Genomic DNA, 18,571 nt, shown 5'->3' with positions numbered 1-18,571 from the left:
TTATCCTCTTATGTACCCAAGGGCACTTAGAATAAGCAATTATGAGTTCACAAAAATTGAAGAAATCAACACTAATCTCTGCTATCCCAAATATTTGTTTAGAAAACTGTTTGGATAGAGATAAGAAAACATTTTATAGCGTCCAGCTAGTTCGCTTCATTACCGGGAAAAGGTATATGCTCTCCGACAACCTGAGCAGAGCAACTCATTTAGTGGGTACTGAATGGTCTTTGGATCATCTACTGTAGTAGCCAACAAAGTCCCAACTTTGTGGAGTTCTTCGATTGTGGATCTGTTTGCAACATCCCTGAACATCAGGCTCCCGTTATACTGTTCCCCAGTCCCAGACCCCAAGGCTCCCTGGCAAGATAAATTCTAGCCACGGTGGGACAACATTGACGTTTACGCCTTTCCCGCTTTCTGCCTGATGAGAAGAGTACTCAATAAGACCAGATCATCGGTCAACCTTTCAATGACCCTCATAGCTCCGCTATGGCATCACACAGAATGGTTTCCAGACCTTCTGCAGCTCCTGTTGGAACTTCCAAGAGAACTTCCTCCACGACACTAATTACTCAGACACCCTCATGCCAACATTTTTGACAAAAGAGTAGCTTCGCTACATCTTCACACCTGGAGACTATCCAGCATCTCCTCACTCAGAGAGGATTTTCGCAACAAGTTGCGAAGAGGATGTCTTGATGTCTGCGAAGATTGTCAGCATCAGTCTATCAGGCGAAGTAGAAAGTCTTCTGTGGTTGGTGTCGTGAAAGGGGTATCTCCACACGATGCCACTATTCCAGCAATTGCGGAGTGCCTCGTGTATTTGCGGAGGGAAATGCGCCTTTCAGTTTCAGCAGTAAAAGGCTATCGCTCAGCATTGAGTCTCGCCTTTAAACTGAAAGGAGTAGACATTTCCTCATTGCTAGAACTTCCCTCCTCATACAGAGTTACAACGAACTTACCTGTCCTCAGTCTGAAGTGAGACCTCCTCCTTGGAACAAGGTTGGGGTTCTTCGATCTCTAAAAAGGCCTCCCTACGAACCATTACGCCAGGAACAGAACGCCACCTTACATGGGAGACGGTGTTCCTACTCCCCTTGGATTTGGCTAAATGAGGCAACAAACTTCGCGGTCTCTCATATGACATCACCCATTCAAGGGGATGGGGAGAAGTAAGCATCAGCTTTGTCTGGGGGTATCGGATCCTAGGCTTGATTTCTTCTGGATAACGAGTCTCTGCTCTGTAACCATTGATCCAGATCCTCTGTTACTATGCTCAGTGAGGAGTTTGAGGCTCTACCTTAAGAGAACAGCAGCAGCTCATCCCTGTATGCCTTTGCTCTTCGTCAGCACTGGGAGAAATAAGAGGAGGATCCCGAAAGACACCACCTCAGCTTGGATTTGCAGGGTCATTGACCATGCACTGAATCCAGATCCTCCTTCAACACGTCGACCCAGAGCGCATGATGTCAGGGGCATATCTAGGTCCCTGGCTTTCAAAAGAAACTACTTTGTGATACAGGTTCTGCAAGCCAACGTGTGGAAATATCAAACCTATTTCACCGCCTATTACCTGCAAGACTTGACCCACAGGAAACTTGATACGTTCTCTATCAGTCCTGTGGTGGGTGCACAACAGCTGGTTTTGTACCTTAAGCTTCTTATTGGGCAAGTAGGAGAAGGTTGAGGGCATTGGTTATCCGGTTTAAGTCTGAGTGAATGAAAAGGAATGACTGGCTCTTTCCTTTCTTCACCCTCCCCTTCTTGGGAAAATCATCCTGGTTCCTCTGCACAAGCTGGTTTCAACCACTGCGGGTAAACCATTGCTCCCTTGTGTAACCTAGTATTGTATCAATACTGTTAACTCCTCACACCCTGGTGAGGTGGTATTGGGAATGTCATGGTCAACTCGGTTAATTCCTAGAGACTCGGAATAACTTATACCTTGACAATCACATTTATAGTAACTCAACACATAGCCTGTGTAGGCTGCAGATCATGCTTAGCAAGGTTTTGCGAGATATTAGGGTTTCCTTATTTGTGTACTAAGATGCATAATAAGGAAGCCCCGGGTAAAGCCAAAGAGCCAGATTGTTAAAGATATTCACCCTCCTAATGGGTGAGTCACCCCTATAAATAGCATAGGTTTATATTCCAGTTACAGAACAAATGACAAATTTGGAAGTAATTTGTATTTTTTCCCAACGATACAAAACTTACTTGCCAACCCTATCCCCCTTGAAGTCCTACCTCCAAGCAAAGTGAAGTACAGTCACAGGTGTGTGAGTGAGCGGGTAGCTAACTACCCCCCCCCACCAACCCCCCGCCAACTAGTGGGATGGGTAGTTAACCCTCGCTAAAATTTAATGGCTCGTCCTTTCGGCGAAGATACTTCTCTTTTCATCATCTCCTGTTTCATGTTTCATAGTCCTCAGCCATGTTGGCCTAGGTCTTCCAACTCTTCTCATACCCAATGGAGCCCAGTTTAATGGCCACGGAGTGCAAAGAGCATGCCCAAGCCATCTCCATCTATTCCTCAATTTGATCTCATCCACATATGACACCTGAGTAATCTCTCTTATAGTTTCATTTCTAATCCTGTCCTGCCATTTAAATCCCAATATTCTTCGGAGGTCTTTGTTCTCAAATCTACTAAATCTGTTGAAGGTTGTTTCATTGTCATACTGACTCATGTCCATACAGTAACACTGATCTCACTAAACTGATATATACCCTGATTTTTATATGTAATTTCAGGCAATTGGATTTCCAAATTTTATTTAATCTAGCCATTGTCTAATTTGCTTTTTTCAATCTTTCAATAAATTCCAATTATCATTATTGTTATTATTATTATTATTATTATTGTTATTATTATTATTATTATTATTATTATTATTATTATAATTAAAAGCCAAGCTACAACCCTAGTTGGAAAAGCAAGATGCTAAAAGCCCCAGGCCTCCAACAGGGAAAAATAGCCCAGTGAGGAAAGGAAATAAGGAAATAGATAAGCTACAAGAGAAGGAATAAATAATCAAAATGGAATATTCAGAGAACAGTAATAACATTGAAGTATATATTTTGTATATAAACTAGAAAAACTACAAAACAATCAAGAGGAAAAGGAACAAGATAGATCGGCGTGCCCAAGTGTACCCTCAAGCAAGAGAACTCTACCCCAAGACAGAGGAAGACTTTGGTACAGAGGCTTTGGCACTACTCAAGACTAGAGAACAATGGTTTGATTTTGGAGTGTCCTTCTTGTAGAAGAGCTGCTTACCATAGCTAAAGATTCTCTTCTACCCTTACCAAGAGGAAAGTAGCCACTGAACAATGACATTGCAGTAGTTAACCCCTTGGGCAAAGAAAAATGTTTGGTATTCCCAGTGTTGTCAGATGTGTGAGGACAGAGGAGAACATGGAAAGAATAGGCCAGACTATTCGGTGTATATGTAGGCAAAGACAAAATGAGCCGTAACCAGGGAGAGGGATCCAATGTAGTACTGTCCGGCCAGTTAATGGACCCAATAGCTCTCTAGCGGTAGTAACTCAATGGGTGGTTGGTGCCCTGGCCAACCTACTGTTTTAGGTATCATAGTTGCTAAATATTTAAATGATAGTACGTCATTAATCCTTTCTCCTTCCAATGAGATTTCATCTTTCATTACATATTCTGTTCTCATCATCTCTGCCTTTCTTCTATTTATCTCGAGTCCAACCTCATGTATTATTTCATGCATTCTGGTAAGCTAGCATTGCAAATACTGTACTGTGGTATTTTGCTAATAGGGACAGTGTCATCAGCATACTCTATGTCAGCTAATTTCCTATTATCAATCCAGTCCAATCCTTCTTCCCCATCTCCAACTGATCTACTCATTACAAAATCCATGAGAAGGATAAACAACGTAAGTGACAACACATTCCCTGGGAATACTCTGCTGTTCACTGGAAATTCATTTGATAGGACTCCATTAACGTTGCACTTGCTATGCTCATGAAGAGACTTACCAAATTTACATATTTAAGAGGAATTCCATAATAACGCAAGACACTCCACAAAATTGACTAGTGCACGCTGTTAAAGGCTTTTTCATAGTCTAAAAATCCTATCAAAAGTGGATTTCCATATTCTATGCATTGTTGTACATGTCTTAAAATGAAAATTTAGTCAATACAACTTCTACCTTTTCTAAATCCTACATGTTCTTCTCTCAGCTTTTCATCAATCTTTCTCTCTAGTCTCTTTAGAATAAGCATACTATATATTTTCATGACAACTCACATAATTGTGATGCCTCTGTAATTATTGCAATCAGTCAGGTCTCCTTTTTTAACCATTTTCACCAACACTTCTAATTCCTATTCATCAGGTTTTGACTCTTCATGCCATGTTCTACTAAATAATCTTGTAATTATTAAGGGGGCCACTTCATTTTCAGCCATTACCATCTCAGCAGTTATTTCATCGTATCCAGGGGCTTTCCATCCCTTGAGTTTTTTAATGATAGTTGTGTAAGTGTGTAGACTTTGGTACTAGTAAATTCCTTTTGGGGTAGATAGACTCCTCTTTTGGAGATACTGATGAATTAATGTTTCCAATTGTGAATTTTATATTAAGTATGAATGAAATCAAAGCTAAATGTAGCTAAAGCAGATGTAATTATCTGGCTAACCCTAAATAGTGTTACAACAAAGTCTTTATTATAGCGACAGTTGTGCATCATGGGACAAGGTGTAGGACCCTGTATACTTCCCTTTATGCTTGTAGAGGATATAGTCTTCCCAAGATAAGGATCCACAAGCAGCAAGTTTAAGAAATAGTGTCATATATCTTTTTTCAATGTGCGTGAAAGAGTTTGCTAAGATTCAGGTTCTGCAAAGTATTTACCTTATAAGGAACTCTGGTATCTCATCTGTGCAACAGCGTTGGATTTAGCAGTAAAGGATTTTGGTAGAGGAGTTATGTTGTACCAGGCCCCCATCCAAGTAGTAGATCTAGGGTTGGAGGATTACTTAAACCCTGAAGAGGAGTTGGCCTTACTTGGGTCTTTAGAGGAGACTTCAGTCTTCCCTAGGAGGCAACCTTTGGGTGCTACCCTGTGGTATGGTCAGCTTGCTAGGTCGGGTTCCTCCTGGATTTGGTCAGATTGCATGCGCTGTGAACGCTTGAGTTATTGCTACGATATTATAGACGTTTATCCGCTTCTTCTATGGTGATCCTGCCCAAGGCTCTACCATTCCTGGGAGTTTCTATACTCCATCTGCTCCCTCTCCAACCCAGCCTGAAAGCCCAGTTGAGGATGAACCTTTAGGTTAATGGGATCAGTAGTAAACTCCAGTGGGTATGGTAACTTCTAATCTTTCACGTTCAATGAAAGGGGGAGAGTCCACAGAGACAGCTTCTTCTGTGAGTTCAGAGGAAGGTGTGGTAGTGGAAAACCCTAAGTATCTAGCCCAGGATTTCTATATTGAGTCAAACACTTTAAAATGCCAGGGCTTTGATTACCCATGCGAGGATGTGGAATTTGACAATTTTGTTATATTCCCTCAATCACATTTAAGCATTTTGCCTGGTGCATCCAAGTTTTGCAGCCAGTTATAAGTGAATTTTCCTGTTTATATTTTTATAATGGTATCAATTAACTATTTCAACAGTAAATAGTCAAATCTGTTGTTAGAGAATCAACAGCTAAGGAGGTCTTACTGTGTACACACACTATGATTATATATATATATATATATATATATATATATATATATATATATATATATATATATATATATATATATATATATATATATATACAGTACAGTGGAACCTCTACACACGAACGTATCTACATCCGAATTTTCCAACATCCGAAGTAAAATTCGAGCAAATTTTTGACTCTACACCCGAATTTTATTTCGACACACGAAGTAAACATTACGCCATTGAGTGTCGAGTGCTCAGTTCTCTATTCTTGTGTGGTTCGTGTGGTTGTCCCCTGTTTGGTCTGTTATTAACAGTGCTTACTTTCTTCATTTTCTCATATTTCCTTTTTGATTTTACCTATAATCATGGTGCCTAAGAAGCTAAGTTTCAGTACAGGAAGAAGGCAATTCTTTTATTAGAATTGAAGCAAGAAATTATAGAAAAACATGAGAGCAGTGTGCATGTGAGTGATACTGTATGGCTAAACAATATGGCTGGAATAGGCCTATTATCTCGAGGATCATCAAGGTGAAGGCAGCCATTAAAGCAAATAACCATCGAAGGGGATCACCATTATTACAAGACATCTTAGCAATACCCTGGAAGAGATAGAACGCCTTTTGTTGATAGGGATAAAGGACAAAGAGATTGTTGGCAACGATCATTTGTGAGAAGGGCTAGCGTGATGAACAGAAAGAAAGAAAAAGTGAAGCAAAGAAAACCATGATAGCATTAACAAGCTCTTTTAAATAAGACTTCTCTCTTTTTCTGTTTCTCTCTAAACATAGCATTAACATGTTCTTTAAATAAAATATCTCTCTCTCTCTCTCTCTCTCTCTCTCTCTCTCTCTCTCTCTCTCTCTCTCTCTCTCTCTCTCTCTCTCTCTCTCTCTCTCTCTCTCTTCTTCGCTGTTATAGTGTTAGATACGTCTATTATTTTTTTTCCGAGAGAGAGAGAGAGAGAGAGAGAGAGAGAGAGAGAGAGAGAGATTAAACAAAAATGTGTTTAGAGTACATATGATTTTTAACAGCGTCAACGAGTTGAAAAACAATTAAATGTAACTAAAAAAGTAATAACAGCTAATCTGAATTCCTTTATTAACTAAAACAGGAATTGCTACGCAGTAAGAGAGACGGTCGGGGAGGAGGTAGAGATGGTGACTGCGATAACATACCGTAACTCGTCACTGAAAGTGATGAAAATAAAAATCAAAAGAAAATAAATTTAAAAAATATGAAATATAAAAATAAAAATAAAATAAATAAGCTAAGTTAGATTAAAATTTCCGTAGTGTAAGTTACGGTATGTTATCGCAGTCACCATCTCTACCTCCTCGCCGATCGTGTCTCCTCGTGCGTGTGTGTGTGTTTGCGCATACGCACACGAGTGTGTTTGTATCAATATTTGTTTTAGTTAATAAAGGAATTCAGATTCGCTGATATTGTTTTTTTAGTTACATTTAACTGTCTTTCAACTCGTTAACGCTGTTAAAAATCATATGTACACAACACATTTTTGTTTAATCTCTCATTTTTGTTTAATCTCTCATTTTTGTTTAATCTCTCTCTCTCTCTCTCTCTCTCTCTCTCTCTCTCTCTCTCTCTCTCTCTCTCTCTCTCTCTCTCTCTCTCTCTCTCTCAGAAAAAAATAATAGACGTCTCTAACACTAACAGTGAAGAAGAACAAGAGAGAGAGAGAGAGAGAGAGAGTATTTATTTAAAGAACATGTTAACACCATGTCTACCTTCTCGCCGATCGTCCGTCTCCAGCGTAGCAAATCCTACACCTGCGTTGGCCTGTCTCTAAGGTAAAGTGCCAATAAAGGGATTTTGACGAAGGAAAAATCTATTTCTGGGCGAGAGACCTGTGCCGCCCAGTGAAATGCTCCTTAAGCACCATTTCAAAGGAATATAACTGCTAATATTACCAGAGAAAAAATGTAAAGGAATGCTAGGTTGAACTAGCTCGCTCACCTAATGGTGTCGGTATAGACTGGGGCGAAATACCAGAGGTCTCGTACCATTTAGACTTCTCCTCTTCGAAATCCCCCAATAGTGAGGTGCCGTTCAACCTCCCCTGCCTCGCAGACCAGTACTACTAACTCAACCCATGCTTGCCCATCACTCCTTTCAAGCACCTGTTTGATATAAGTCCAAGTTTTTTATTTCGTGTGTTTCATTGGATTTATCATCAACTTTCTCTCGATGGCCGATTCCCAAGATACCCCATCGAAGTTAAGTACCTTATCCATGAGTTTTTAACGAAAACACATTTTTTATTTATTATTTCTTTATAATTATCTTTTTTACATGCTTCTTACATATTATGCAGTAATGTTTTTGTTATGTGTAATTATGTGTAGCCATTTATTAAGGATTTATTATGGGTTTTTAGGCTGAGGAACGAATTAAATGAATTACCATGTATTCTTATGGGAAAATTCGTTTCTACATCCGAACATTTTCTACATCCGAAGTTGGTTCTGGAACGGATTAAATTCGTATGTAGAGGTACCACTGTATATATATAATCATAGTGTGTGTATGTATGTGTACACAGTAAGACCTCCTTACACACTATAATATATATATATATATATATATATATATATATATATATATATATATATATACATATATATATATATATATATATATATATATATATATATATATTTATATATATATATATATATATATATTATATATATATATATATTATAGTGTGTGTGTTTCATTTGAACTTCTGGATATTCATTCTTAAATGAAGAGCTTTGGCAAAATTAAATGAAATACATTTTTCACTATGATGTATGTAAAACATTTTGTACCTGCTGAAATTCATGTTTCATAAATACATAATAATTAGATAAAAGTAATATCTGAATTTGATGTATGTTTTTGTGTGTATGAGTATATATAATAAATTCAGTGGCTGTTCATTAAAATATATGGGAAATGAAATGTGAATCCTTAAACTTTCAAAAACTTATTGTACATATAATAGTAAAATTCTTGGTACATATTGTATTGTTCAAACCATTTTATTTTGTAACAAGAGCTGTAGGAATGTTTGTTACTTATACAGCCTAGTTTCCTTGTGGTAACAGGATCAGCTAACAGAAAACACAGGAAAAAGAAGACCTTCCAGTGATTATTTGTTAAGATTTAAGGGAAATCAATAGATGAAAAACAAATGAATTGACTCTGATATTTATTTTTCATAATACTGTATATATAAGTAGCTGTAGAAATTCTTAATACACTTAGGCTAACATATGGACTTCCACAATGGCGACATTGAATATTTTACAACACAATCAATCACTACTCATCTTAAAGTCTATTATTCCACTGTGCTTAGCATGTCAGACAGATCATTTTACTTGAAAGCTCATCTTAGAAAGTTTGAATTATATAGGGTTCACCTTGCTATGTGCATTATACACTATGAGAAATAATCCAAAGAGGGTTAAGATATTAATATATAAATAAAGTTGCAGGTATTTCACTGACTTACAAACCAAGGGAATTGTTAAGAGCATTGGACAGGGGGATGGGAGAAACCTTCCCCTTCAAGACAAGATTGTCATATTCATTCCTTTGCTAGTTTAAGTTACATTTAACACTCAAGTTTTGTGTATTATATTGATATTTAAACAGTAAAGAAAATGAGTTTTTTATTTTCCAAATATAAAAGTACTTATAAATGTTATATTTTCTTTCAAGTTATTGAATTTTATGTTATTTTATTCCAGCACTTACTTACCAGTTTTTCAAGACAATGATGAAGTTCTGTTTTCCTGACAATGCAACAGAAGAGGAACTCTCTGGAGAGGGTGGATCAAGTAAGATTTGTTTCAATAATTATGTTTTTGATGATTTGATTTGCATTTTATCTGCGAGTTATGGGATTATTTGCCTAAAGATATATATATATATATATATATATATATATATATATATATATATATACCAGTATATATTATGAATTTTGGTACTAGCCTAATTGGGATATTTTCATATAAAAGATTCCATATTCTACTGTAAGTGAAAGTAAAGAGTCAATTTACAGTTAAAATCTTGGTGAAGCATTTAAAGTTTCCAGTAACTTCTTTGGATAGCATTTTTTTATGTTAAGTTTAATGAACAACTCTGTAAATAAGAACTGATGAAACAAGTTCTCTTTAAACTTCAGCAAGACTATTGTCAAATATGTTCTCAGAATAATTTAATGGATTCTATTTTCTTTGCTGTACTGCCTTTTTCCATAGATATAATTTTAGTTTTTAGATACAATATGATTTTGATAAAGAATGAGACATGACACTAATTATACTAGGTTTTTAGCATGATGAGAAGGGTTTTGGTAAATAGTTTTAATTTATATGGGATTATCAGTTAGATTCATGTTTTGAGCTGGAATAATGCTGTGAGTTAACAGTTATTGTCATTTGATTTTTTTTTATGAAATTGGATACTGCATATGCATATGAAAGAGGTATTAGGATAAGACTTCAAGAATTTTATTGAATCCAGGGAAAACATATAACTGTAGAGTTTGGGAGTGTTTAATATCTATTAAATTTTATTCAAGCCTGAATTAATTGACATAGCATAAAGTCGGTGATTTCATTTTGCGTCCACAGTAGATAATGTGTGTTTGGTTATTTATAAAACTTTTAAACAACTCAACCAGTATTGGAAGTTTCCAAACTGTTCTTTTTTATATTGATTTAGCTAACTTTTGTTAGGGATGAAAGATCTTATGATTGAATTTAAACAAAAGCTACGTAAGAAAATTAAGTGAATATCTCTTCAATTCCTAATTTGTATGTTAACTATATTCCTTCTTCTTTATAAGCCAGGTTTATCGACATTTAACTGTATATTTTTTTTTAATGTAAAAATTCTCCAACTTCCTGTCTAGCAATTTAATGAGACACAATAGAGGTTAATGACAAGAGGCGACAAAGTAACATACCAGGGGCTTTTTGTTATTTCGGTCTCAAAGTCAAAACTATTCCCTATCCTCTGACATCACAAGTCATTGAGGAGGAGAGCGGGCAAGTACAGTATATAAATATCAGGAGAGTTTAAAAGTAAAAAGAATATTATTAAAATTCCTTTTATTTCTATGAACCTCCCTGATGTTCATATTTCTGACACCCACACATTGGTGGTGTGGGACACCAGTGAAAGAAAGAGATCATCATTTATAGAACTAAAATATAATAAGATTTTAAAATTCTAGACTCAACTGGTCTAGATTAATGGTAAAGATTATCTCAAAATACAGCTTAAAATACACGAATCCAGATTGTTTATCCAAACGTGTATAAAATGTGGGACATAAGATTGTCTCTAAACGATATCTTCTTTCTACTTACCTATCTACAGTATATAACCCTAAGACCATGTAACTGAAACTAGATTTTTTTAAAATAAGATAATTGTCAAATAAATGAACTAAAAAACTTAATAAAACAATTGGCAGTAACAACTATAGGACCTAGAGCTCGGCAATCTTGATAAGTAAACCAGTATTCGTAGATATAATGTTATCGAACACCAACTTAATATGCCAATGAGCTACCAATAAAACTCTTTCCAAAGAAAGATTCCTACTAAAATTAGGATGTGTAGTTGTACTTTTAATATCATGAAGCTTAGCCTTCAAGGTTTTTATGAGATTTGCATCCAATTCTTAGCAAGCTTCAAAATAATACTGAGTGGTTCTTAACAGGCAAAGAAGATTAATTCTTAATGAAATGCTCATATAAATTTCCAAAGAGAGAATGTGAAAAAATTCGGGTAAACTCTTGGTCTTGAAATAATTTTTTGTTTTGAAAGGAGATAAAAGAGTTAAGACCCTCTTATCTATGAGAATTTTACGAGCGCATGAATAATTTTTTGTAGTAGTGTTTATGCATTTGCTGATAATTTATTGTCATGTTTCATATACCATTTGGATGATCATTCTTTGTATTTTTGCATGGTATTAAAGAATGTAAGAATATGAACATTTTGATATAAAATTTTTATTGTAAATTTTATTTATCATCATTATCTCCTCCTATGCCTGAAGACGCAAAGGGCCTATCTTACATTTCGCCTGTCGTCTCTATCTTGGGCTTTTAAATCAATGCTTCTCCATTCATCATCTCCTACTTCATGCTTAATAGTCCTGAGCCATGTAGGCGTGGGTCCTCCAACTCTTTTAGGGCCTTGTGGAGCCCATGTAAAAGTTTGGTGAACTAATCTCTCTTGGGGAGTGCGAAGAGCATGCCCAAACCATCTCAATGTACCCCTCACTATGATCTCATCCACATATGGCACTCGAGTAATCTCTCTCTCTCTCTCTCTCTCTCTCTCTCTCTCTCTCTCTCTCTCTCTCTCTCTCTCTCTCTCTCTCTATTTGCATAAAGATAAAGATTTATTGTCTGTATTTGTTCTACAATTGCTAATTTTTCAATATTAAACTTAGCCGGTGATTATATAAGCTGCAGCTCTGCTGCCCGACAGAAAAACTCTACGGTCAAAATACGCCAGCGATCGCTATGCAGGAGGGGGTGTACATCAACAGCGCCATCTGTCGAGCAGGTACTTAGTACTCCATGTAAACAAAGAACCAATTTTCTCTCTGTCGTGCCACCGGCAAGACCTACTAAATTCGCTGTTGCTTACTGGATTAGTTTTCACAGATTTTGGTGAAGTACACATTTCTAGTTATTAGCTTTCGCTTTGCAGAGGTTATCTTCAATACATCCTTGCATTCTTTTATTGATTTTTGGATTATTTGTTGACGACTTGGATAGATTTTGAATTCCCCTTTGACTAATTCAAGATGGCTGACCCTTCTCAAGTCCCTAAATACAGAAAGTGTAGTGCTAGGGACTGTTCAAGGCGTCTTCCGAAGGCCTCTATCGATCCGCACACCGTTTGTTCCAATTGTCGGGATAAAACCTGTCAATTGGAAGATCGATGTGAGGAATGCGTTGGGCTTTCGGAATTCGATTTTCTCGAATTCCTGAAATATTCACGTAGGCTAGAGAGAGATAGAGTCAGGAGAAGTTCATCTCGCTCCATTGATATTTCCTCTCCTCATGCCCCACAACCTATTCCTTCCCCTGTAGTGGTTGCTCCTGATCCCCCTTCTAGCACTCAACAACCTTCGATGGCAGATATGATGCGTGCCATCCAGGCTCTGGGTGAGAGAGTCGAGTCATTGGCGAGTGACCGTAACCAACTCATGGCAGACGTCAAGGAGTTGAAGGGTAAGAGTGCAGTGGGTAGTGACAAAGTGAGTGGTAGTGTTGTGGAAAGTGTTAGTGTTGCGCTTGAGGGTGCGTCTGTTCGTGCCTGTCGTCCTCCCAGTCTGGGACCTCTTGCAAGCTCCCAAGCCCAGGGGAGAAGCAATGTCGTACGACCAAAGGGTTCGACAGGCTTTAATCAGCGGACAGACGTTCCCTCCGTGGTTTCGGACGTATCTTACCAAGATCGCCCCACCCACAAGAAGACGAGAGAGCCCATTTATTCCTCGTCTGCGGAAGATGTTTCTCGGAAGAAACAATGGACCAAGGTCTCACGGCCTCTTAAACGCAAGTCGGTCCCTTCCGCGCAAGTCCAACGGCCCAGCTGTAGCCACTGGGTCAGTTCGGACTCGCTGCAGTCTTCCGATGACTGCACACCTCCTAAGAGAGGCAAAGCGGTACCGCAACAGGCAGTAACACCGTCTGTTGCCGCACCTGCTACTGTAGACCCTAAGTGGTCTTTGCTGCAGACCATGCAGACGCAGTTAACGTCATTAATGCAGGACTTTCGTGCGGAGAAGGTTGACGCTGCACCAACCGTTAGCCTACAACCAACCACGGTTGTGCGTCCAGTGGACGCTGAGGCTACCTTCTCCCGCACTCCAGCTGTGAGAGTCCCGCCACCCATGCGCAGTGTACCCTGCCAGCCGCATGTTGACGTTCAGCGACGCACGGAACCCTCCGTTGACGTTCGCGAGTTACAACAACAACCTAAGTTGTTTTGTTTTGACGCGGTGCGTCAACCTCCGCAACCCAGTGTGGTTACCGCTACTCGCCCACAGCAGACTAGACAGTCAGGAGTAGACGCTTGGCGCCCCTGCGCTGCTATGGTTGTTGCCAGCTCACAGACTGGCCAACAGTTCCATGACGTTGCGTCCAGTGCAGTCACGCATGCACCCGTGCTGCCGGACTCAGCTGACCAGCCAATTCCTACTCCTTTGCCGCTTCCTCCTCAGTATTCAGACGATGGACTCTCTGATGATGACGACGCTGCACACCTTGACGACCCGCATACGGACATCGACGAACCCAAGACCACGCCTCCCTCCTTGGACTTTAGGAAAGTTCTTGCACTGTTCAAGGAGATGTATCCTGATCAGTTTGTTTCTGCAGCCCCACGCTCTCCTCCATCTGAGTTCGCTTTAGGCACGCAGTCATCCGCGCCTGCCTTTACGAAGCTCGTCCTCGCCCGCTCGTCTAAGAGAGCTTTAAGAGTGTTGGGAGATTGGATGCAGTCCAAAAAGCACCTTGGGAAGACAGCATTCTTGTTTCCCCCTGCGAAACTCGCTTCCAGATCGAGCGTCTGGTATGCCACGGGAGAAGTTCTCGGCTTGGGAGTTCCTGCCTCTGCCCAGGGCGACTTCTCAAGTCTAGTAGACTCTCCCCGCAGGCTAGCCATGAGACGCTCCAAGATTTGTTGGACTCCTTCAGACTTAGACCATCTGATGAAAGGAGTGTTCAGAGCCTTCGAGGTTTTTAACTTTTTGGATTGGTGTTTGGGAGCGTTGAGCAGGAAGACCTCCCCTTCTGACAAGGAAACTTCCATGCTCATTATGTCCTGCATGGACAAGGCCATACGGGACGGTTCCAGTGAGCTTGCGGCTTCGTTCGTTTCCGGGGTCCTCAAGAAACGGGAAAACCTTTGCTCCTTCTTGTCAGCTGGAGTAACACAATGTCAGAGATCGGAACTTATGTTTGCTCCTCTCTCAAAGTGCCTTTTCCCAGAGGAGTTGATCAAGGAGATTGCTGCCTCCTTGATTCAAAAAGACACGCATGACCTGGTTGCGTCATCTGCCCGCAAAGCCACCCCTTTGCCTACCGTGTCTAGACCCAGGATGGACACTCCAGCGTCCAGATTTATTCCGCCCTTTCGTGGCAGAGCCTCCAGCAGAGGAGGTGCTCGTGCCGAAGGGAGACGTGGGATTAAGAAGAAAGGTACCAAGTCCTTTAAAGGCAGAGTCTGACTGCCACCTTCTTCAGACAGCAGTGGGAGCCAGACTCAAGAACTACTGGCAGTCCTGGGAGAACATGGGCGCAGATGCACAATCTGTGAAGTTGCTCAGAGAAGGGTACAAGATCCCGTTTATGCGCAAGCCCCCTCTAGCAACGTCTCCCATCGACCTCTCTCCCAGGTACAGAGAGGAGGACAAGAGACTAGCTTTGAAGCAAGAGGTGTCTCTCTTACTAGAAAAGGGAGCGGTAGTCAAAGTCCGGGACCATCAATCCCCGGGCTTCTACAACCGTCTCTTCTTAGTGGTAAAGAAGACAGGAGGGTGGAGACCGGTGCTAGACGTCAGTGCTCTGAATGTCTTTGTCACAAAGCAGACGTTCGCCATGGAGACGACAAAGTCTGTTCTAGCAGCGGTCAGGAAGGAAGACTGGATGGTCTCTTTAGACCTAAAGGACGCTTACTTTCACGTCCCCATCCACCCAGATTCCCAACCTTTTCTAAGGTTCGTTTACGGGAAGGTTGTCTACCAATTTCAAGCCCTGTGCTTTGGCCTAAGCACGGCGCCTCTTGTCTTTACGAAACTGATGAGGAATATTGCCAAATTCCTGCATTTAGCGGACATCAGAGCCTCCCTCTATTTGGACGACTGGCTTCTAAGAGCTTCTTCCAGTCGTCGCTGTCTGGAGAATCTAAAGTGGACTCTAGATCTGACCAAGGAATTGGGTCTCCTGGTCAATATGGAAAAGTCCCAACTGGTCCCATCCCAAACTATAGTGTACTTAGGGATGGAGATTCACAGTCAAGCTTTTCGGGCTTTTCCGTCGGCCCCCAGAACAAGTCAAGCCCAAGGATGCATCCAGAACATGCTAAAGAAGGACCGATGTTCAGTCAGACAGTGGATGAGTCTGATAGGGACGCTTTCATCCCTGGACCAGTTCATTGCGTTAGGGAGACTGCACCTCCGTCCCCTTCAATTTCACCTAGCTGTTCACTGGAGAAAGGACAAGACGCTAGAAGCGGTCTCGATCCCCATTTCCAAGAAGATGAAGTCATCACTGACTTGGTGGAAGGACAACATCTACCTCAGAGAGGGTCTGCCCCTGGCTGTTCAGACCCCCAACCACGTTCTCTTCTCGGACGCATCGGACACGGGCTGGGGTGCGACATTAAACGGTCGGGAATGCTCGGGAACTTGGAACTCGAATCAAAGAGCGTTACATATCAACTGCAAGGAGCTACTGGCAGTTCATCTGGCCTTGAAAAGCTTCAAGTCTCTCCTTCTAGGCAAGGTGGTGGAGGTGAACTCAGATAACACCACGGCCTTGGCGTACATCTCCAAGCAAGGAGGGACCCATTCTATGACGTTGTACGAGATCGCAAGGGACCTCCTCACCTGGTCAAGAGATCTAAACCTGTCTTTAGTAACGAGGTTCATTCAAGGCAACATGAATGTCATGGCGGACTGCCTCAGTCGGAAGGGTCAAATCATCCCAACAGAATGGACCCTACACAAGAATGTGTGCAAGAGACTATGGGCCACATGGGGCCAACCTACCATAGATCTCTTTGCAACCTCGATGACCAAGAGGCTCCCAAATTATTGCTCGCCAATCCCGGACCCAGCAGCAGTTCATATAGATGCTTTTCTACTGGATTGGTCCCATCTAGACCTTTATGCATTCCCCCCGTTCAAGATTGTCAACAAGGTACTGCAGAAGTTCGCCTCTCACGAAGGGACAAGGTTGACGTTAGTTGCTCCCCTCTGGCCCGCGAGAGAATGGTTCACCGAGGTACTTCAATGGCTGGTGGACGTTCCCAGAACACTTCCTCTAAGAGTGGACCTTCTACGTCAGCCACACGTAAAGAAGGTACACCCAAGCCTCCACGCTCTTCGTCTGACTGCCTTCAGACTATCGAAAGACTCTCGAGAGCTAGAGGCTTTTCGAAGGAGGCAGCCAGGGCGATTGCTAGAGCAAGGAGGACATCCACTCTTAGAGTCTACCAGTCGAAGTGGGAAGTCTTCCGTAGCTGGTGCAAGTCGGTATCAGTATCCTCAACCAGTACCTCTGTAACCCAAATAGCTGACTTCCTATTATACCTGAGGAAGGAAAGATCTCTTTCAGCTCCCACGATCGAAGGTTACAGAAGCATGTTGGCAGCAGTCTTCCGTCACAGAGGCTTAGATCTTTCTAACAACAAAGATCTACAGGACCTCCTTAAGTCTTTTGAGACCTCGAAGGAGCGTCGTTTGGCCACACCAGGTTGGAATTTAGACGTGGTACTAAGATTCCTTATGTCAGAAAGGTTCGAGCCACTACAATCAGCCTCCTTTAAAGATCTCACTTTAAAGACTCTTTTCCTCGTCTGCTTAGCAACAGCTAAAAGAGTCGGTGAGATACACGCCTTCAGCAGGAACATCGGATTTTCATCTGAAACGGCTACATGTTCTTTACAGCTTGGTTTTCTAGCCAAAAACGAACTACCTTCTCGTCCTTGGCCGAAATCGTTCGATATTCCAAGCCTTTCTAATTTGGTTGGAAATGAACTAGAAAGAGTCTTATGCCCTGTTAGAGCTCTTAAGTTCTATTTAAGACGAACTAAACCTTTACGAGGACAGTCAGAAGCTTTATGGTGTGCTATTAAGAAACCTTCTTTACCTATGTCAAAGAATGCAGTTTCCTATTATATCAGACTGTTGATACGAGAAGCTCATTCCCATCTGAATGAGGAAGACCATGCTTTGCTGAAGGTAAGGACACATGAAGTTAGAGCTGTCGCAACTTCAGTGGCCTTTAAACAAAATAGATCTCTGCAGAGTATAATGGACGCAACCTATTGGAGAAGCAAGTCAGTGTTCGCGTCTTTTTATCTTAAAGATGTCCAGTCTCTTTACGAGAACTGCTACACCCTGGGACCATTCGTAGCAGCGAGTGCAGTAGTGGGTGAGGGCTCAACCACTACATTCCCCTAATTCCATAACCTTTTTAATCTTTCTCTTGAAATGTTTTTATTGTTGTTTTTTGGGTTGTCCGGAAGGCTAAGAAGCCTTTCGCATCCTGGTTGATTTGGCGGGTGGTCAAATTCTTTTCTTGAGAAGCGCCTAGATTAGAGGTTTTGATGAGGTCCTTTAGTATGGGTTGCAACCCTTGATACTTCAGCTCCTAGGAGTCGCTCAGCATCCTAAGAGGATCGCGAGGCTCCGTAAGGAAGACGTACTTAAAAAGGCAGAGTAATTGTTCAAGTCGACTTCCTTACCAGGTACTTATTTATTTTATGTTTGTTATTTTGAATAACTGCTAAAATGAAATACAAAATACTTAGCTCATAATAATGTAAACATGTAATGCTGGTCTCTACCCACCCCCCTGGGTGTGAATCAGCTTATATAATCACCGGCTAAGTTTAATATTGAAAAATGTTATTTTTATTAATAAAATAAATTTTTGAATATACTTACCCGGTGATTATATATTAAAGGACCCTCCCTTCCTCCCCAATAGAGACCCAGTGGACCGAGGAGAAAATTGGTTCTTTGTTTACATGGAGTACTAAGTACCTGCTCGACAGATGGCGCTGTTGATGTACACCCCCTCCTGCATAGCG

At 40.7% G+C, this 18,571-nt stretch overlaps 1 protein-coding gene across 1 annotated transcript in view; it reads left to right on the top strand.

Annotated features, from left to right (window-relative positions):
* LOC137653565 (protein hobbit-like) overlaps positions 1–18,571 on the top strand; it is a 572,883-nt gene that overhangs the window by 517,036 nt on the left and 37,276 nt on the right. The window contains 1 exon segment of the mRNA XM_068387072.1: positions 9,463–9,552. Coding sequence (XP_068243173.1) covers positions 9,463–9,552 — 90 coding nt within the window.

This window comes from Palaemon carinicauda, chromosome 14 (genome assembly GCF_036898095.1).
Source record: "Palaemon carinicauda isolate YSFRI2023 chromosome 14, ASM3689809v2, whole genome shotgun sequence".
NCBI lineage: Eukaryota > Metazoa > Arthropoda > Malacostraca > Decapoda > Palaemonidae > Palaemon > Palaemon carinicauda.
The sequence above is the reverse complement of the archived record's forward strand: the minus strand, read 5'-3'. Positions and strand labels throughout refer to the sequence as shown.